This window comes from Linepithema humile, chromosome 6 (assembly GCF_040581485.1).
Source record: "Linepithema humile isolate Giens D197 chromosome 6, Lhum_UNIL_v1.0, whole genome shotgun sequence".
NCBI lineage: Eukaryota > Metazoa > Arthropoda > Insecta > Hymenoptera > Formicidae > Linepithema > Linepithema humile.
Genome location: NC_090133.1, coordinates 23,103,600 through 23,125,558, shown reverse-complemented (window position 1 = coordinate 23,125,558; position 21,959 = coordinate 23,103,600). Strand labels below are relative to the sequence as shown.

Below are 21,959 nucleotides of genomic sequence, written 5' to 3'. Positions count from 1 at the left end.
CAGAGATTAGCTTCACACCCCCGAAAATGTAGATCCGCCGCTGCTTTCAAGAAATCTTACGCAAGCTCACGCAGAGGGGCTAATATCGTGTACGGTGTGCAATAACCCTCCGTTTTCCTGCGTTTTTTTCAGTACAACCTGGATTTCCGAGGTCTGTCGGCGCGCGGGGCCGGCGGCTCGCCGTACAGGGGCGGAGAGGGCGGGGGAGACGGCGACGGTGGTGGAGTTGGTGCCGACGGCAGCAAGGCGGGCTCCGCCCCCGGCAGCGACCCGTCCGTCTGACAGTTTGGGATGGCCCGACGGGCCAAGGGGGACGCTCGCCGCACCCGGGTTTCCTTTCTACTTTTCTAGGGAGAACCTCGCCTGCCCCATCACCATTTCCTTCCAACGGGAACAACGTACACGTCGACCGGAAGTCGCGGGATTCACCCGACTGCTGGGCAAGTCGGCCGAGTCCTGCGACGGCCGCGCGTATACGGTACGCGAATGTGGTATTCGGAGGTGCCTCGCCTGGTTAGTAACACGTTCACCACCACTTTTGGCGACGTGTTGCGCGTAGCAACGATATTCGGAATCTGCGGGTGAAGAGAGTAGCGCTTCTCCGGGCGCCGTGATGATTTCTTACTTGACAAGAGTGTGAATTTAAGGCTTTCGCGACTGTCGATGTGAAAGGAGAGCAATTGCGAGAATGTTAAGGATGTATTGGCAGTACAATATTAACTTAAAATTGTTGAAAGTAGAATATTTTTTATTCCCTCTTAAAACATCAAGTAAGTAAATTTAATTGATATATTGTGTTGTTAAAAGTTACGACATTGTGCAAACTATTACGAGTTTTAATGTTTTTATTGAAGAAGATATCTGTGACTCATATTTATTTTTTAATTGATGATAAAAAGAAAAGAAAACACTCTCCGAAATTAACTGCAAGAAATAAAGTGACGATTAATTGCCAAATCGCAGATAGCAAAATAAATTTTTAGTAGTTTTAGGAAATAACTTTCAAACTAGTTAGAAAATTTAAATAAAATTTTGTATGAATATTCGTTGAAATTTTAATAATGTATATGAAAAATTTGACTTGGCTGGTTTAATCAAACTTGTCAATAAATATTGCAGCACACGATTTTCCATAAAAACCAATATAAATATAAAAATTAAATAAATTTCAAACAAGAGAATTGTGTTTGGATTTTGCGTAAAAATTCAGAATAATCAAATCTATGAAATTTTTATGATTTTGTCAATGTTTTAACATGTGGCCAATACATCCTTAATTAGCAAAAGGATCCTAGTTAAAATGTCAGAATCAGCTAACCATGGTGGCATACTCTTACATTTCAATCGGGGATTACAATTAATCTCAGCATTACTTAATGGCTCATGATACGAAGAAAATAAATGTGCTTAAAATATCGAAACGGTTTGGTATGCTTGGACAATCGCTTGAGAATGCAATGAAGACACGCATGGCTACGTCGACGTGTACGTTCCACTAAATCGTTATGTACTTTGGTTTGGTAATAACGAGAAACAAATTTTACCATGTTGCTGTAGGCGAGAAGGTCGCCTCAGACGTACGTGTTTTGTTTTTCTTTTTGTTTTATTCTATTTTTCACTGTAAAAACAAACGAGCCTGGGAGCTCGCTTATTTGCACGGTCGAGTTCCGCCGCGCGTGGCGATCGAGGCGTGGCAAAGCGGAAAATTAAGTCGAGCGCTGGCATCACGTAGAACTGAACACAAGAGTGGCAAATGAAATATGCGTCTCTGTATGATTTGCAAAATGATCTTTTCTAATCATTGACAGTACCAGTGACGAATCCGTAAAAATAGCATTAAATAGCAAAACAAAGGAGCTGCTTTTTACGAGCAATAAAATTAATTTTCGCGCCTGTAATAGCTAAATTACGTTTTCACCATTTCAACAATGAAATCTTTTAAAATGAGGTTGCGTTAAAACACCACGGCATCAGATTTCACTGCCACTGTGCTAAAAACGGTTTCGCTTTCATATTATTACATCTGATTTTAACGCCAGGTTCAAGAGCATTCCATGACTCAACGTCGGTTTGTGCACAGCGTGAATCACAAAATTAAAGTCGAATTTATGACTGCGAAAGCTAAGTCGGAACCTGATTTATTTAACACGCAGTACGTTTCGTTACGACGCTAAGCTAAAGTCGCGCGGCACGTTCGTACACTTCCGATGCGTAAGAACGTGTCTCGCGAGCCAGGATTTCGTTTTGCTAGTCATGCGGAAACACGACGCGAAACATTTTTCCGTCGACGCACAGCCGTGCACAAAAAACAAATCGTTCTTCCACAATCGAGAAGTTGGTGCAACGACAATAATTAACCCGCAGAATGTCGATCGCAGTGCCTTTTAGGTGTGAAAACTTTGTCGAAACTTCGCCGGGGTCGACCTGAGCTTTTCCGTGTTACGCCAACTTCGGTGAACAGATTTCGCAAAGTCGCATTGCACTTGCACAGGAAGATAATCCGCGCGCGTACAGTAGTTGAAAAGAGCACTTTTCTTGAAATAATTTTATACAAAGCAAAAAGATATTTCTCTGCAAAGTAATAAAAAATATAATGCAGATGTCCGTCAAAATACGTTGCTTTTATTTGTACTAATAAATATAGTGAATAAAGTACACTATATAACGACACATTTTTTCTCTTCGTGCAAAATTATTCAAAGAAACATGGAACATGCAAGTCTCTTTTTCTACTCACTGTACATATACTCGCGTAATCGTCAAGGCGAACGTACTGTTCATGCAATAAGCTCGAAAGCTCTCCCGCTTGAAAGCAAGTCGACAGAATTCTTTAAGCAGCGCCTGAAACTTCTGAAGAGCCACGCGCCAACGAACGGCTTTCCCTCTCTTACGTTGCATCGCAACTCACCAACTAATTAGAGAAATTTGAACGACGGCAATCTAAAACTCGTGCGAAACTACCAAGTGTGTAAGAGACACTTTCCCTACCTTCGTTAACGTATTCGCCACTGTTTTTCAGATTTCTCGCATTGTACAGCGGAATCTCGCTAATTACAGAATGTTTACAATTAACGCAAGTAGGATAATGATTACGCGATTGAATATGTAAAAGAAATGAAGTTTGAATATAAACCAAGATACCGTAATTAATGTGCGATCGTCGAGATTCCACTGTACTTTCGTATCCAAAAATACGGTCTTTAAGCACTGACCTTGCAATTAAGAATCGTTTTAGACGAAAAAAATTACTTTTTACACAGCAAACTGCAGTATTTACGAAATGATAATGACACGTACGGCTAATCGAGCTTCTGCAGAACTAGAAAGCACACTCGTGGGGCAGGAGATGGTCTATCGAGGGTGAGACCTGGGGGCGGCAGCAGGGCGGTCAGGGATGTACTTTGTGGCAAAGACACACGTTCAGTCACCACTCGAGATTGCACGTTGCGAGTCACAGCTTAATTTCTCGCTCGTCACGAAACGGACTGTCCGATTTGACGAACATTCGTAGCCGCGCGGGAACGCGAGAAAGAAATCTCGCTTGCGCGGAAGAAAATCGAAGAAAAATCCCAAAATTATTCAAAAGTCATTGTCAAATCCGACATCTCCGACTGCGATTGCGTGCGTAGGTTAATAAAACTTCATCTCGATGCCACAAAGAGAAACGCTACGAAACAGCAATGGTCACAGAATAAAGAACCTTCGAGAGAAGCGATTCGAGCCGAGGATGCTTTATCAAAGTATCGAACATAATTTCGGATCTATCGAACTGATCATTGTGTGACGCGCGTGAATTTATGCGACATGGATAGACAGCTCTCTCAGGCACACCACGACGATAGCACGCGCTCACGAAGAGCTCGCGAACATTTTTTATATTTGCGGAGTAACCAAGCTCTTAGCACGTACGCGAATTTCTAGCAATATGTAATAAAACTTATTCACAAAGCTGAATTGTAATCCGGCAATTAGCAGCCGTCGAGTTTCCTTCGTGCGCGCCAACACTCGTGCTTTTCCGAATCGAAATTTTTCGCTTTCAATCTGTATCTTCAAATGTTTGTGAACTTTAACGTCTAGTTTAATACTTTGAATACTTAAAACAACCTCTTCCGATTTTACTTAACTTACAGTTTCTATTCCCAAGTGGGAAATCATCCGTTTCTTACCTATTTGAGACATGAAGTAGCAGAATTTAATTCTCATATCAATTAAACCGATTACAATCTCCTAGAATCTATTGTAAATGTACGAAAGTTGAAATCGAAAGTGGAAGAAAAATTTCGACTCGGATTTGATCGCGATTTCGGGCGGAAATAAATCTCCCGCGGCGACCACATGCGGGATTCACCGCGATTAAATGCGATTTCACGACGAGTAGGTGCTACGTAGAAATACTTTTCCCCTGATTTCTCTTCGACGTGAGATCGGCAAAAGATTCGCGAAAGAGACACAAGGAAATTTGTCTTTACGAGCGATTCCTGTGGTCTTCTTTTACGGGCTATGTAATGTTTAATCGCGTGTTTCGGGCGCAATGCAAGAAAAATGATTGCATCGATGAGATGAAAATGTGCGAGCGATATCTAGTATTATTAATGTTAAGGTCGTCGATTAATCGGTGGCGATTGTGACGTCTGTACATACAGCATTAAACATATACGCAAAAAGAATGCGTCGTACGTTCGTGCATTTCATACGTGTGTAGATGACGAGTAAGTGCACGAAGGAACAGACTGTTTCGCGTGTATGTATGCATACAGAGTTGGCACAAAAATAATCATTTTACGACGAGAACCAAAGCGAGCACGATTACTTAATCGAATTGACGCTAAAACGTCCACATTTTTCTGTTTCCTTGAATTTTCCAGAAATTTGTTTGCCGAATGCAATTTAAAATTCGTTAAAATTATCGAATTATTATTATTATTTCAGAAAAAGGTTATCTTAAACCTTCAATTTTATAAATTTAATGTCAATAATATTTTGCAGTTGCAAATGCTTTCGATATTTGAACTTTGCGTACTTTAGCACAGTTCTTAATAAATAAAATTGATATTTTGTATGATTTAATGTGTCTTTATTTTTATTAATAATTTTATAAACGAAACATATTCTATGTAAAAAGTAAAGCTTCAATATAGTTTTATAAAAACTATACTGATGCTATAAATAGCGGAAACAGAACTTTAAGTCAACGTTAGAATCAAGACAACAGTAAACTTTGCTACTGAAACTGAACTTACTTTGCTAGCTCTTATCATTGCAGAAGTAAACATTTAATGACCAAAATATCAATTCGAGTTTGTAAACTGTAACTGTTACGAATAATTAAAACTTAAGGTTAATAAACAGATTGATAAACTGATGGTCCACCTTTGAGCGTTTTAGCTAATTCGTGATGAAGTAATCTCGAAAAAAAAAACATACTAACACCGCGGCGTCTTGCGCGAATTGATCGAGATGTCCTCGTCAATTCCTAGCGTAGAAATATTAGCAATCGTCAATATTGGCAAGAATGGGGAAGTGTGAATCTGCGAGTCGAAACCTCGCAAGCTTACAATTCAGCATAGAAATCGTATATGTGCAGCCGCAAAACACACACACCACACACACATACGACTGTCAACACTTTTGTACAAACTCTGTGTCATATGTTATCGCTCAGTCTTTATACTACTTCAAGTATGTTTGTTAAGACGGGAGTGAGTTGAAATTTTTTTGTATAAAAAAACGGCACAAAACCGTTTATATTTTCTATGAAGAAACAGGGGCAAGTTCGAAATCGTAAGCGCTGAGTTTCTATTATTGTCATTATTTTTAATTACTATTACAACAATTATTAACCATTATATCAGCAGAATAGATGATCGTTGATCGTATTTATCTATGGAAAAGAAACTTGCGGAAATATATTAATAAATATGTGTACCTATGAACAATTCCTACGCAATAATATACGCGATGGCAGTACTTTATCGTGAGTATAATCACGAGAATGACTAGAAACGAAAATAATGTTAGTACAGTCGTATCGTATATCGTATGAATGCATTCGCGAATAATGCATTACTGTATTTCCTTATAGTGTCATTAATCTTCTCTCTCTTCAGTCGCGCGTTTCTCATTTTCTGCAAAACGATTCTTTCATCCGTGCATACCAAATTGAGCGACATTTATACATAGTGATTATTGATCTTTGCATAGAACGAATTTGCAAAGTTCGTTCGCAGAATATCGTTATATTAATTGCGACGATGATAACTTGAACAAAAAAAAAAAAAAGCTTAGTGTCACTCGAAGACACATCACGCTCAATCGAAATCTCGTATACGAGATGCTGAAATTTCGCAGTATCAAGTTCAACTACTTTTATGAGAACATGTAGAAATCACGGTGTTAAAAGTAATTCGTAATAACCTATGTGTGTATGTGGTCCCTGATCTAATGTAGCGAAAAGTGAGCCTGATTGGCTGCACAGATAATTTGATGCATTGCTAATAATTCTTGTTGACTGTAAGATTGATCCTTGTAAAATCTATTATTACCAGTGACCCAAATTATCTATACATAGCCAAACGAATCCATTTTCCCCTATGATTCTACCTCAATTTTCGAGATTAGGTGCTTTAGATTTCTTCGCGATGTAAAAGATTGTAAAAGAGTGTGCGTACGCATACTCACGCGCGCCCTTATAAAAAGAAATCCTAAAACTATTCCGCTTTATTTCAATCGCAATCAATTTTAAATCAATGTTAACCTCTCGAACCTCTGGCTGAGGAAAGAATAACCTTAAGTTGCTTAAAGTAATTAATATAATTAAATTAAAAACTCTTAAATAAAATAAGAAAGAAAAGAGATTTTGAAAGAGATTTAAAAGACAGTATAATGGTTGTGGAATATAACCTGCATATAACAAACAAAAATAATGAAAATAATATCCAATAACACCAAAAAGAATCTTTTTTCCTACGACAAAATCTATTTGGATAAACTTGCTTAAGCGCATGAAGAGAATGTATTGTGCATTGTTTGCTTCAAATGATTAATACGCGCGATACTTTTCGAAAGAAGCTTTTCTGTTGCCATCAGTTGTGCCTATCTTGTCTAAAAAAAAAAAAAAAAGGGAGAATTTTTACGCGACTACACACGGAAAATATCCATGGCATTCGGCTTGTAGCTTCTTTGTGCAAATAATAAGAAGACCGTTGACACCAGAAATACTGATATTGAATGATATTAATAACTACAAATAATAATAAGAATAAAAATATAATTATTATTAATAATAATTGCGATAATTATGATAATAATATTAAGAAGCTATAGAGTGCAAATCACAATGATATGCATACGTATACATATATAACGATAGTAACGACTGTTATTAGTTGGACTATTTCGTGCCTATGGTCGAACATTACCGTTGTTAACGGAAGTATATCTACAATTCGTTCGTCAACAAAGTCTTAGTTTACAAAACGTAACAGGTGAAACTCGTAATATGCAGCCTCGCGAAACGTATTTATATAGGGAAAAAAAACCTAAGTATAAGGCGGGGTCGTGTGAATGTTTAAAAAGACAATTTACAACGGTGACTTTTTCCATTTTGTACAATCTAGTGGATTAGACTACTTGCGTACTTCGTACTTGTGCTTCGTACTTGAACGTTTTCCAAGTCACTCGCAGTATTTCTGATTAATATCATTAATCATTAACAGTTAGATAACATTGATGACAATAATTTCAACTAATTACTTGCACGTCGGTCCTTAAGCCTCGCTACAGTCGCTTGATCGTTATCACCGATAATCAGCCCGTATCAGACTGCGCGTGAAAAATTGAGACTGCGCTGATTATGAAATAGCACAAGAGATTTGATCAGCGGAACAAAAGAGGCAAATATTTCTCTGTTCTTGTCTAATCTAATGCGCCTACAATGCAATCTCAATCTTTAATATGTAATCTGATGCAAACTGAACAAAACATACTAACAGTTGTTTCACTTAAACGTTCAAATTACGTTCTCGTATCTCATATTTGTTTTAATGCTAAAAATATCAAAATGTGAATATTAATTATCAATTAATAATAGATTTTGCGTTATAATCATTTTTATTTCTACAATTGTTTTCAAATATTTGTGAATTACTTTCTCATACATTGATTATTTTCTTTCCCGTTCTTTTTTTTTTTTTGGTATTTAATGGCGAATCGCTGACCTCATTAAATGAAAAATACATTGATACGAGCTTAATAATAATCTAATATTTTCCTAAGAACGTCAAACACATAGCACATTCGCGAATTATTCTACCGTAAAAAAAAAAAATTACCATAAAAGATGTGAAATACGAACGTTTCACGTTTATCTTTGAGAAGCATAATAAGAAACGGTGCAAGGCCAGTGCAAATTATTGTCAAAGACTAAGAATTCAAAGTTTCTATATTTTACTATCGTGGCTACACGATTAGCGGATTGCGCGTGTGTACATCGCGATTAAATTCGTGTATTCAAATGTAATTGAAATACGATAGAAATCCTTCGATAGAAAAAGAAACGATCGCACTCTCGATATTCGTGATAATCTATTATCCACTAGATAGTCAATTCAATGCGATCTAAACGTACATCGCTATCGATCTTTCCTGTAGAGTACAGCTAATGCGAAACTGTAATCTCTTCGACTTTTTCGAGCATTTCGCCAAATGTTCTTTCATATTCAATGTCTATTTCGTAATTGGAACGTGTGAAAAAAACAAAAACAGTTGATACACACGTACGTTAATAATCGTGCGATATATAGGTAGTGCAACTGCGACGGCTGGTAACGATGATGACATGCTAAATACGCGATAAATCGTTTGTTCAGTAGATATCTCTAGATAATTGGTAATATCTTAATTAACCGATACATCGCGATACAATCGATACGTACGAGTGTGTATGCACTTTGAATACGTAGTATATAGTAAATATCCGCGGCACAATTAACTATGCAATTACATACGCGAATTATGAATCACTACCACAATCTTCGAATAATGTTAAAATTATTATATTACAATAACGCGATTAAAACAAGGTATTGTAGAAATGCAATTTTTGTCATAAATAAGCAAATAATTCGGTAAAATTGTATCGTGTTCAAAACTACCTCCCGATAAAATTAACGAAAACGAATAATGGAAAATAAATTTTCTCATGACATCAGCAAGCATCGTGCTCAGATAATTGATCCGACAATCTTTGACATTAGATGCATGACGCCGCGGATTTTCTTTCGGAGCGCCTCATCATCGTCTCCACCGTTCGCACGCGAAAATAAATCTTCCATTTCGAGAAACTTACGTTTTGATGATTTTTCGATGCCATAGCAAAAAGAAAAAAAAATCTCTTGATATGAATTTATACATATTTAACAAAGTGTCCTAGTGTCTATGTCGCGCGAGAATTCGGCCTCGCGGGACGAGAAGATGAAAATCACACGACGATTAAGGGGGTGGATAGATTAACGCTAGATCATCTCGACTGATATGACTTCGTAATTTCGATTTCGACGAGTAATAAAATATGCGCACCATCGATGCACTGAAGTTTATCGAGGTTTACTAGACACGTTTAGACGATACTCTCGTGCGTGATAACGGTGTCGTATATTTTGTGAGAGTAGCATATCTATGCTAGAACTAAAGGCAATCGGAATCATTTCGATAATTGACACGAATTACTGTTTACCAGCGGGACTAAATTTGTATCGCGATATACGATACATTTTTCACACTCATTTAACATTGAGAAACCGAGTGCACAGCCGTTAGTCTCGATATATGTATGTTGATTGTGAAATCCTGTTGTTTATTAATTACAATCTCAGATGTTAGATAACCCCCACGAAATTTAATAATTGATCAATTAGATTAACATTTTATTGGGTCTTTTAATACTGAATTTAATACTAAATTTAATTTTAATTTAATTTATTCTTAATTAATCTAAGAGTTGATAAAATTTTGATTTATTCTGATAGAAAATTAATCCTGCTCGTAGAATTCTTTTCCATCTTACGGCATTAAATATGAATGCACCTACATCATTGTGAAATAATCCCTAAGTATAGTTAGTTTTACAGCAAAAATGAGAGACAAATTATCCCTTCCGAATTTGCAATTTGCAATTGCACTATTACCGCTAGTAAGAAAGAACTACCATATATTTTATTCTAACAACATAAACTTTGACACTTACTATTTTTTTCTCGCGTTTATTAAATAAAAAAAATAAAAAATAAAAAAAACTGTATCGACATTGGAGAGATATTGACTACGGAATTCGCGGAAGCAAACTACTCGAAATACATATCTACATGTCTTGTGTCATGATATCCGTCGAGACGAGTATATCGAATATCGTTCACACCCGAGAATAAAGTCCTAGCTCTAATTTATACATGTAATCCTCCTGAGATGTTGTACGCGTCTGAATGTCATACCTCAAAACCACAACTTCAACTTCTGATTCTTATACATATATGTATATGCATATACGAGCACATATACTTAAATATACACCTACATACACTCAACGTAGCAGCATCGAACAAACGCGAATAGATTATGTTTGCAATCAACTCGTATTAGGTTTCATTATGTTCATTTTTTCATCGTCGTGAGTGCCAAATGGCCAAGACGCACAATGTTCGCTACATTAAATAGGCAGATTCATTAATTGAATAGTAATATTATTTAGTAGTACGCATTCGTCACTAATTAATGCATTCACGGACAAAGCGATCAGTGAAAGTGATCAAAATCTTGCTTTGTTGTCAGAAATTGATAAAGAAAAATTAATAGTAGTGAAACTAACTTGTAGAACTTGTTAACAATTTACTTATTCAAACAAATTGTTGATTTAATTGTTGATCAATTAAATTAATAATTTAATCAATTAATCATTAATTTAGTGATTTGTCAAATAATTAATAAGCTTTTTAAACTAAATTTGTTTATTTTAGACTAATCTAAAAATTAACAGCTTTAATTCGTGCTTAATACGTAAAACATAATCGCATTATCCGCGAACGTGTTGAATGTGTTGAGCTTTAGTCTTCCCACCCAAATGCTGTTTTTCTTTCATGTTTCTACGGATTTTCATAAAGAAGACTTTAGCCAAGACACGCACACGCACAGGTGCAATGGCGAAGTCTCTATGAAAATATGTATTTCGGTATCCGATTTATCTCACGAAGAGATAGGTCGCTTTGCTGTTACGACAAATTGAAAGACAAAACGCTTATCTACCTATACATTAATAATTGTCAATAATTAATTATCGAGCGTTTTATTTGTATGAGAAAACGAGACAAAGTACCGATTTAGGACAATTAGCGTTTAGATAGATTTCGTACTTCGTATTTAATGACATTATTAAATCGTATTATATATCGAATATTGTATGTAATGGAGCTGAAGATGACAATGAAAATAAACTATTGTACCCGAAACGTTAAATGTGTGTGTATTGCTCACTCACCGATAATGCCATTCCATATCCCCGCTGCACGTTCAGCCACACAATTTAATTGCACAGTTCGCCAGCACGTTCCACTTTTCCACGTTCAGTCCAACTTTTACATTTCTTAATGTAAAAAAATATATTACTGTCCAACTGTCCAGTTTAAGCTGGAACTGAAAGAGAAAATAAATGTTTAATATTGCATAATTTCATAATATTTAAAATATATTGTAGCTAGTTCATATAACATTAGCTAAGTAAATTAACAGATATATATATAAATACGTATATATGCAAATAAATGCTCAGTTATACGAATTTGATGCGGAAAAGCGCAGCGAAATGCAGCAGCAGCCAAATGACTGAGAGCACCGATTTTGACGCGCGAGCAGTACGCAATGCATCATTAGTACGCATGAATGCATTAGGGTGTTATATTTAATTGTTTTATTTTATGTTGTTATTATTATGTTTTTATTCAGATTTTAATTGAATGTTTTTGTTTTTCAGAATTTTGTCAACTGTTTTCATTTCTCAGATTTAAATTTAATATTTTTATTTTTAGTATTTCTATCCTTTATATTTATATATTTTATATATTAATATGTGGTTAATGATTTTAAGGAACAGTTTAGTTTAACATGAATATAAGAAGAGGAAACAGGTAAAGATTAAAAAATTTAATTCTTATATTAAATTAATTTTTATATCCCCTATTATATTCTTTATATTTATGTACTCACAGTGTACTTACCATTTTCTGTTTTTCTAGATATCAAAGATGGTGTTCAATTATGTAGACTCCATTTTATATAAAAGTCTAAACCTGAAATATAAAACGTACAAAATTTATAATTTAATATGTTTGTTAATATACTTATTATTTAATATTTTTAATTAATAAATTAAATTATTAATATATTTTTACATGTTTATTGATATAATTTAATATGTTGTTTTAATTTAATTTTAATCTTTTATTTTTAGGAATATTTTTATTACATGCTAAAATATCAGCTATTTATTCTTTACATATAGGAAATAACGATTTTTTAAATTGCTACCACAGGTAATTGTACTAATACAATTTTGCGTTGCTTGCAATTATTTACATTGCTTATAATACATACGTAGGTAAGTAGCATTCTTCACAGTGGCAAACTTCCAAACATTTGTTTCATTCCTTCCATTTATTCGTTTCTCGTGCTGTATATAAACTGCAGTAATCTGTAATTTTGTAAATATTGTAAATTTTTGTTTTAAAAAAATGTAATATAAGATTTTGTTGAAAAAATATAAGATAAATGTTCCAGTGACTGGATGTGATTCAGTTTTCAACTATGTATTAAGAAAACATAACTAACAAAACATAATTAACAAAACATAATTACTTAATATTTATAAATATAATGTCCAGAAACTGTGGCACATATGCAATTGTTTTTGCAAATATTTAATCGACTATCGTCATTTAATAATCGTAATTTTGATTTTATTATTGAAAGATAAGCAAAAAAAATATTATCATTGATAGAAAGAATTATATTGTTAATAATAATTAATTCTTAAATGTCCAGCCACTGCAACATTTACTTCATATCTCAATTTGTCAAAGTGTTTGTTATTTTATTGTATAATATTTTGTTTTCTTAATTCCATATAATTTATTTTATACTATTACTATATTGTATTTGACTTTATTTAAATACTTTTTTTATACCAATACATCATAAAATAATTAATCGCAAAAGTGTAACCTTTTATTACCTAATCTAATGAATCGTAAGAACGATTCAGACAATAAAGAATTATAAGTATTTCTGACCACTAGTTATTTACCTGCTCACCAAGAATATTTCTACATCAGAAATGTTTTTTATTTTTGCAATAATCTAATCAAAAATATCGTCAAAATCTCAGATCTTTCCACTCGCATAAACTATCTAACATGGCTGGTCTCGTTACACGTAAATTGGCGCGAAACTCCCGTGTTTCTCAATTTGAGGAAAACCATAGACGTAATAAGTATAAACTGCGCAAGACCTACGCTCTTACGCCAAAGCGGCGGGCGCATTGAATTAGAAAGATAGCACTAAATGTTAGAACAGAGTCATACAGAGTGATACATCTTTTTAATTCGATTTCGTGTCTATATTTATTTTGTCTTCGGAGAAAACAATATTTACGATATTTTGATACGTCAATATAATCAATAAGCAATATCTGTCAAAAAAACAGATATAAATTCATATCAGGCTTGCAGTTTTCAACATTACCACATTAGCGACATTTGAATGAAAAATATATAACAAAATTATTCTTTACGACAATTAATTTCTTAAAATATAAATACATGGAGCGTAATTTAATATCGAAATAATAATGATCAAACTTAGAAATAAAAATTGGATAATTTTTTTAATATATCTGTGAACTTTTACTTTCAACTGATTGTGTATACAACTTTATTTATTATTTATTCAATTATTTAGAATGACTATTTCCAGTGTCAATTAACTTTAATCGATGGTTCAAACTTGTCGACAGAATTTCATTCATTCATGTTGGCCGTTTGGTCAACAAGTTTGAATCGGCGATTAAAGTTAATCGACATTGAAAATAGTCATCCTTGACATGTTACAAATATTCCACAATAAATACAAAAAAGTATAATAAAAAAGAGACACGGTAATACACTTACTGCAAAATCGTACCAAGTCGCACAAAGTTCCGTAGCGTCCGTTTGCCATTTGTAGTTGCACACAGATATAAGTTACGTTTCAATATTCACTGGCAGTACTGACAACTTATAGTTCATGTTATGTATACTAGAGGTTTTCTGCGCTGCATTTCGGAGCACAGCAGACGCGAGCGATCAGTGGCGATCAGTGAAAGCATTTGAAGCGCTCGCAGCCTACTTCGTGTCTAGTTGACGGTAAGACATCATGGCGATCGGTTAAGATGTACAGTCAGGATATTCTGAAAATTCATTGTGATAGTGTACGATTTCGAATCGTGCATTAACGTGGAATTTGTGGTTGAACAACAAAACGTTAATCTTTCATCACACGACGACGTCCAAACGCGAATGACAGAATGGTGAAGCTGACAGAAGAAATGGTCGTGGCTCGTACGCGAATGTCTGACTTTTCCGCCGTAAAGAAACTCAATTGCTGGTGAGTATTTATATCGACATTTTTTTTCTTTAACGATACAATATCCGCCGCGGATTGATTCGCGACGATTTAATCGTCTCTGAGTGATTAACGCACTTCGTTCGACTCATCCGTGTGAACAAAATCGTGCGACTAGGTTAAATTTTTATACACTACTGTGAGAAAAAAAAACGGAATTATGTTCATCCAAGCGTATCTATTATTCTCAAGATACTACCATGTAAAGGAATACATGAAAAATTTTATGGCAAACTTATTGTTTAGTGTGGTTTTGTCCAAATGTATATATAGCATTTTTTAAATATATGAATCAAATTTTAGGAACGTTTTTATAAATATTCGTCGCAACAAAAACCATTTACAATTAAAAATAGAAATGTTTTAGAATACATATTCATACGATTCCTTATAAGGTGTGTGTAGAATGCTCTTTTAAAATTCTGCTATTTGCATATGTTTTGAAATCATTCTATATAATACATAAGTTATAACGATTTGCTGAATTATATTAATGCGTTTTTTCTTATATAGGGGAACAGAATTAACAGATGTTAGCATTTTGAGAAAGATGAAAAATGTAGAAGTATTATCATTGAGGTAAGTTAATACTTATTAAAATCATAAGAAAAATATAACAAATCTGTAAAATTTTATCTATTAGAAGCTCGTATACAACTTAGAATCAAATCAAAAAGTATAATTTTCTATTATGTTGATTAGCGAATAGCTTATTACTCAAGAATGAAATCATTCTGTTGATCACAATCCAAGATATTTTTCATCTTATGAAAACATAGAAGTTGCATCGTGTTCCTACTTTGGACATGATTATATTAAACTCATGGTCACAACCCACAACTTCAGAAGTTGTTCTGCCCACACACTGCTTTGAATTCATTGTGATTTGTCTGAGTAACATTGAAAAGTATGGGCACACATATTTATAAGAAGTTATATTTTGCATATCTGAAACCTAAGCTAAAAAAGCTGGAAAAAACTTTTGTTTCTTATTTCTCTTATAATAGTAAATATATTATTACAGGATATAATATAAGATTGGCCTTTTTGTGTGAAACAAAAAAGTAAAATGAAAATTTATATAATCTCTGTTTCTCTTAAGAAATTATGTATTTTGTGAAAACTGTGCTTGTTTGTATAACTTATTTTTTCAATAAATTCAGCATAATGTTACAATATTTTCAATATCTCATTGAATTTATAAAAATCAGTTTTACTTATGTTCTTGCTATTCTAAATGGATTATTATAGTTACTTTAAAGCATGTAATTTTGATGAAAAGCATATTAATTTTTTTTGCACGATATAACAAAGAAAAAAAAGCATGTGCCACTTTATCAATCACTGATATTATCACACACTAATATTATGTACATATGTATGAAATAAGAAAATAAAAATTTAGTTTAGCGAAAATATTTTGTATCATGTGAAATTACATGTGAACTATTAGTAAATCATTTTACGTGAATGGCTATTAAACAATATTAGCATTAATATTTCTTATTGTTTAAAAATGAGTATTGTTAGTATAAAACTGTTTAATCTAAAAAATGAAATTTTTTAAACGAAAATAATATTATATTTGTTTTTAGCATAAATAATATTAACACTCTTGCCGATTTTCAATATTGCCACAAGCTCCAGGATTTATTTATAAGGAGGAACAATATTAAAGATTTAAATGAAGTTTGCTATCTCCAAGGATTACCTAATTTACGGAATTTGTGGCTTGGTGAAAATCCATGTGCGGAAAAAGACGGGTGAATATTTAATATAGAAACTGTTAAGAAAGATTGTTGGAAACTTTATATACGATATATCGTTTTGATAGATATCGATTTGCCGTAATTCGAGCTTTACCAAATCTTGAAAAATTGGATGATAAAGTAGTCTCACCTGAAGAGGTGCAAACTGCAATGACAATAGGTCGACCTTTAGTACATCCTCTTGAAATGGATGCTTCTCCACAATCGGATGCAATAAGCCCAGAGGTAACAATTTGTACTGAAATGACATATAATAATAACAATAACAAAAGTATTGGTGGAATGCCAAACTACTATATTCTCATGTGCATTTAATATTTATATTTCATTAATTATTTTTCATACTTTTTGTTGTACACTTTATGTACTGTCTTAAAATTAATAGATACATTTAACTGTTATTAAAATTTACGTACATTAATATGCATATGTATTAATTTAAAAAATCCTTTACATATATTTTAAATGTCTTAACAATTATTGAAATGCTAAATAATATTTATACTAAATTAGGATATAGCATACATTGAAGAAGCTGAATTGGAACGAACTAGGAGATACAGTTCTTCTGGCGATCAGGTAACATCACACATAAAATTTATTTTTACTAGCTTTTCTTCTCATTAATCATTGAAATAATTTATCTGGTAACATATAATATGTATAATTATTAAAATAACCTGTACGTATGGGCCTGTATTTTTCAGAGAAGCTTTGATGAAATACTACACGCGCATGAAGAATATGATCCTGACAGGAGAAACGCAAATTATAGTGCATCATCTTCTCATCATTACTCACAAAATAATCAGTATGCATATGAGGTCAGTCATGCATATCATCACATATCTCTTTTAATATCTCGATTATTTTCAAAAGTAAATAACAATTTATTAATAACCAAATGTAGCTTATCCTGGGAAGTATTATTTTGCTACTACAATACAGTTCTTGATGCAATATTTTGTAAAGTAAAATGTGATTAATTCATTAACTTATTCTTGTTATAAAATTATAATAATTAAATCAAAAGAGTTAGTCGTCAAGTGCAACTTATAACTTTCAAAGTCTTATCACCTTAATTATACTAACAGCTGCAAAATGGACAATCAAAGAATCAGAGCAAAGATGACACTGTGCGTACAGAGGCACGCAGCAACAATGAGACTGTGGTGACTAACACTCTTGAAATATCCAAGGTATATTGACTATAGTTGCACTGTAGTTATTGCTTATCACTGAATAACTGATGATTAAGCAGATGAAATCATAATTTTATCATCATCAGTGTGTAGCGACTAAACTTTATTATAGAATCAAAAGAATCAAAATAATTCCTGGGCTGATAACAAAGAGAAAGCGGCTGTTTCTATCAAAACAAGTTGGATTATCCAAATGTAGAAGTGATAAAAATTGCATTCTAATGTAAAATATATCGATAACTTTTTTTATTCTTCTATTTATTTATTCTTGTTCTTTTACATTCATATTTTTTTTTATTCTTCTACATCATTCTACATCACTTCTGTAAAAATCAATCAATCTGTATTCTATCTTCTTAGTAAAACTCTTTACGACTAATTAATATTTGAAACAATTTTCTTCCGAATACAGTTTACATAGTGTATATTATTCGCGCTTATTGAAAATGATGTTTTAGGATTATGATGATCGACCGGTAGGACAAAGGCATAACGGAGATTATGACGAAAGGCGACCTTATTCTGAGTACAGCGGAAATGAAGTTTCTCAGCGCCTGTATACGCCAACACCGCAACGTACACAATATGCTGGCAACGAACCCACAGATGATAAACGTAACGAGAGAAATAATTATAGTTATGATGAGAGAACAAGATTAGAATATGAAGATTCACCGCAATATGAAGATTTACCGCAACTTCAGACATCTCAAACAAGGAGGGTAATGACTCATCATAACGAAAGAATTGAAAGGGTTAGATTTAGATAAATTGTATATTATCCTTATATCAAATCATAATTACGATATGATTCCAAATATTTAATTGGATAAGGATATTTCAGCAAGAAAATACAGATAGATACTATATCACACAATTGAACATAATGTATGCATGCTTGATAAATGCTAGTTTGCGTTAAAGCAAATTTGTTTATCTTCAATTATAATTATAATTAAAATTTACACTTGTTATTTTTACTTGAAGTAACTACAATATACGACAATTATTAATATCTCTTGCACTTCACTAGTGCTGCTACGATGGCATACATGTGTGTACTTTTGGAGTACAAAGTGTTAAAACGAATTATTTAATCTCATTACAACTGTAACTCGATAAGAATTAATTTTTATTTAACATAGCGATTAGTTTATTGCATCCTTAATTTATTGATAAATTTTGGAAGCAAAACAGAGATTAAAAAGAAAATAATATTTCAGTACTTAGTGTTGCATACAATTTTAGTATAAACATTCAAAAAATTATTAAAATTGGCAACCATAATTTTTTACTATGCACACCAATTTTTTACTTTGTTTTTCAACTGTGTCGATTTATGTCGATTGTATTTCTTGCTAGAAGACAGGCATTGTTATGGTACAAAATACTATAAAAAATTTTTAATAAAATTAATGCGTTTTAATGTTTGCAGGAAGATACAAGTCAAGTACCTGGTTGGGTAAGACACTCTGAAAAAGATAAATGCAGACAATTTCACTATCACAGACGTCCAGTAACAAGGGTATGTTTTATGTCTTTTAAAATATATGTGATTATAAAATTGGATTGTTTTTATCATTTATAATATGTATCTCTCTTTTAGAATTCAAATATATTATCCGCTGTACTGTGCCTAGTTAAAGAATTGGATTATCCAAGCTTAGAAGTGGTAGAAATGGCCGTTAGAAATCGAATGGATGAACTGGAAGAATGATGTTTCTGACACCGTCCCCAAAATCCTCAGGGGACGGTCACTTTCTCTCAAATCGGCAGCATATCTTCTGCTCCCAGCCCAGAATTCTCCGATTCACTTGACTCTACGATAACTAATACGATTAGCCAGTATGCTGATAACGATGGAAATTGCAACAATGACGAGCATCGTGCACTTGACTATCGATTATTTGAAGAAAATAATGATAAGCATCAGACTCGACGAAACGGGCCTGCCGATAAAACTTGCTCAACACAGAGCCCGAAAACCGTATCGATCGACCCGAGTCCGAAATTACTCGGAAATAATCAATCTGTGTGTAAAATCAGAGACTTAGTATTGGACAATTCATCGTCGAAAAAATATGAGGAGAGAAAAAGTAACGATGTGAGACGCGTGGCAAGCAGTGATAGCATTCCTCGTGGTGGTAACAATGTTATTTTAAATCAGGGATGCAGAGTTTTAAGCCAAGATTGTGTTAGAAGATCAAAAAACCCGGATGTTAGGAATACAATTACACCACTTCGTTACATTCAGTCGGCAAAAGGAACATGGACGTACAATTTGTAAATTAATTAATGATGTGATGAATTAGTCTTTCCTAAAATAATCGAAATCTTTGTAAATGTGACTAGAAATAATCTTTTATTATAAGAAAAGAGAAAATTTTAAAGAATTTAAATTGGTAATTGATACAATATTTAAGAATTGACTTCGTTAAATTATTTCAAAGCAAAAGAAAGAAATATATGTAAAATTTACAAATGGTTGTGATAATTCTACAAGAATTGAAAGGGATATAATTTATCTTTGCACATTATAAATTCACACATTTGACGGAATGTTAAATTCATTATTTCTGTTAACAAAAAATATTAAATGCCAAAACTGGCACATGATAATATAATATAATATTTTGATTTTAACAGGCAAATCTGAGGATTGATGCACATGCATAATTTTACTTAGTAACTGTTAAGTTTTTCTAATTTTATTGTTTACACAACTTATCTCTTTAACTACTATCTATTCTGATAAGATTGAGAGATGTTAAATACTTTTCAGATATATACATATATTGGTATATACATATATATATAGAACAAAAATTTGTTAAATATTTATTATATCTCTCCTTTATATATGAAACATAGAATCAAACATGAATTATATGCTTTATTAAATTTTCTAAGCAAAATGCATTTAATGTTTTTATCTATGGAAAGATAAATCATTTGGATCTATATCTTCTGAAGATCAATGTTTAAAAAGTGCAATAATTTTTATAATAAAATATAACTTAAATGTACATACATATGTAGAAGGCTGATTTCTTTCACAAAAATAATTTTACAGAAAGTTGTGTTTTAAATTTGCATTCTTTGTATAATAATCTATCTAATAATTTACAGTAAAAAAATATCTGCATATGTTTGTACTTAAAAATGTACATAAGTAAGAAATCAATTGTTAAGTATTATCTTTCTTAATTTTGTTATTTAATTGCGGAGATGTACATTAATTTTTGTTTCAATATTACTTAGTTCCAGAAATATTGCAAAAAAAACGATTTGTGTGTATATGTGCGCGTGTGATGTAAAATCATAATAGAAAATTGTACTTAAAAACAATAGAATGACAAACAGGAAAGATAACACAGAATAAGATAATTATAAAAGTGTATTATAAACTAACTGTAGACTGAAGAACAAGTACATAGTGCATATTTTTTGAGACAAATCCTTATATTACCTATTGTTAGCAAGAGCAGAAAAAAACGAGAACTTTTTTCTGCACCCAAATGAATTATGCCGCTCCAATGAATTAAGCCAGCAACTAATAACAATTAGAGCTAAGATGTTTTGTAATGTAAAACACAACGATTTTTGTTATCCAGAACCGTCCACTTATATTACTTTGTGACCAATATATAATATTACTTTAATGTATGCAATTGTAAACTTAATTATTGTATTATTTAAAAATTTATATCAAAAATTTAACAATCTTGAATAGCATTAAAATACTATAAGCTATATCATTGCCTGTATAATTAATTGCATGTAGATATTGATTTTGAAGTTATTAATGTTTCTTACGCATTTAATCAAACATTTTGGTTCACTCGTGTGTTTCACTTTTAAATGGAAAATTTGTATCATTATTACCTGTGTCTCATTCCAAATTATTAACTCGATTTCTTCTTTATCTTGTTTTACATAAATATATCTTTCCATTAGAGTATTAGAATTTATTCCCGCTAAACTGCATTTGTATATATTGCAACATGCCAGTGTGACCAGATTTGAGATGCAAGAAACAAGCAGCATGAATGGAGAGGATACCGCACCATGCGCAAATCACCTAAGATAAGCGTGGATAAATTTTGGTTTGAGTCTTGGCTGAAAAGGACTCCGAGCCGAGAGAGAAAGAATCTATAGGGTGATGCTTATTCTGTCTCGCACGTTAATATTATAGCGTTTTCGATTATACAGGATTTGAACGACCCAGGGTTGATCAATCACTATTTTACTATAAATGCAAGTCTTTCATTGGTGGAGAGGTTGC

General features: G+C 32.8%; 2 protein-coding genes and 2 long non-coding RNA genes across 7 annotated transcripts in view; 2 read left to right on the top strand and 2 right to left on the bottom strand.

The window, feature by feature from the left end:
- alpha-Catr (alpha-catenin related) overlaps nt 1–11,505 on the top strand; it is a 59,742-nt gene extending 48,237 nt beyond the window's left edge. Inside the window, exon 12 of one of the 2 annotated variants that reach the window (XR_010890635.1) lies at nt 133–217. Coding sequence is in view for 1 of the 2 variants with exons in the window: in XM_012368277.2 (XP_012223700.1) it covers nt 133–282 (150 nt within the window). In the remaining variant the exon portion in view is untranslated. Of the gene's footprint in view, nt 1–132 lie in introns of both variants that reach the window. The other variant, XM_012368277.2, reaches the window with a different exon arrangement.
- A 61-nt stretch (nt 11,506–11,566) lies between these two features.
- Nucleotides 11,567–14,090, bottom strand: LOC105672972 (uncharacterized). Its single transcript, XR_001100899.2, has 3 exons — nt 12,640–14,090; nt 12,264–12,335; nt 11,567–11,682 (listed from the first exon to the last, which is right to left on the bottom strand). It is a non-coding gene; the product is annotated as an uncharacterized lncRNA (long non-coding RNA).
- Nucleotides 14,091–14,431: 341 nt separating this feature from the next.
- On the top strand, nt 14,432–21,429 carry LOC105672971 (acidic leucine-rich nuclear phosphoprotein 32 family member A). Of its 3 annotated transcripts, none has more exons than XM_012368278.2 (10): nt 14,435–14,685; nt 15,217–15,282; nt 16,299–16,466; nt 16,538–16,697; nt 16,986–17,051; nt 17,180–17,296; nt 17,567–17,671; nt 18,133–18,429; nt 19,110–19,199; nt 19,281–21,429. In XM_012368278.2, the coding sequence occupies exons 1-10, from the start codon at nt 14,606–14,608 to the stop codon at nt 19,389–19,391; spliced, it is 1,260 nt and encodes a 419-aa protein (XP_012223701.1). In that variant the 5' UTR covers nt 14,435–14,605; the 3' UTR covers nt 19,392–21,429. The 3 variants fall into 3 exon arrangements, with proteins under 3 accessions (XP_012223704.1, XP_012223701.1, XP_012223703.1); XM_012368280.2 differs by having other exon boundaries at nt 14,436–14,685; nt 18,133–18,396; XM_012368281.2 differs by lacking the exon at nt 17,567–17,671 and having other exon boundaries at nt 14,432–14,685.
- On the bottom strand, nt 16,554–21,860 carry LOC137000385 (uncharacterized). Its single transcript, XR_010890637.1, has 2 exons — nt 21,560–21,860; nt 16,554–17,116 (listed from the first exon to the last, which is right to left on the bottom strand). It is a non-coding gene; the product is annotated as an uncharacterized lncRNA (long non-coding RNA).
- Between the last annotated feature and the right edge of the window lie 99 nt (nt 21,861–21,959).

What these genes read in the sequence shown, in the direction of transcription:
- LOC105672971 (XM_012368278.2), top strand. Translation starts at nt 14,606, where the DNA reads ATGGTGAAGCTGACAGAAGAAATGGTCGTGGCTCGTACGCGAATGTCT. An exon ending in CCATGTGCGGAAAAAGACGG is followed by an intron (nt 16,467 to 16,537) that starts GTGAATATTTAA and finishes TCGTTTTGATAG; the next exon opens with ATATCGATTTGCCGTAATTC. An exon ending in ACAGTTCTTCTGGCGATCAG is followed by an intron (nt 17,052 to 17,179) that starts GTAACATCACAC and finishes TGTATTTTTCAG; the next exon opens with AGAAGCTTTGATGAAATACT.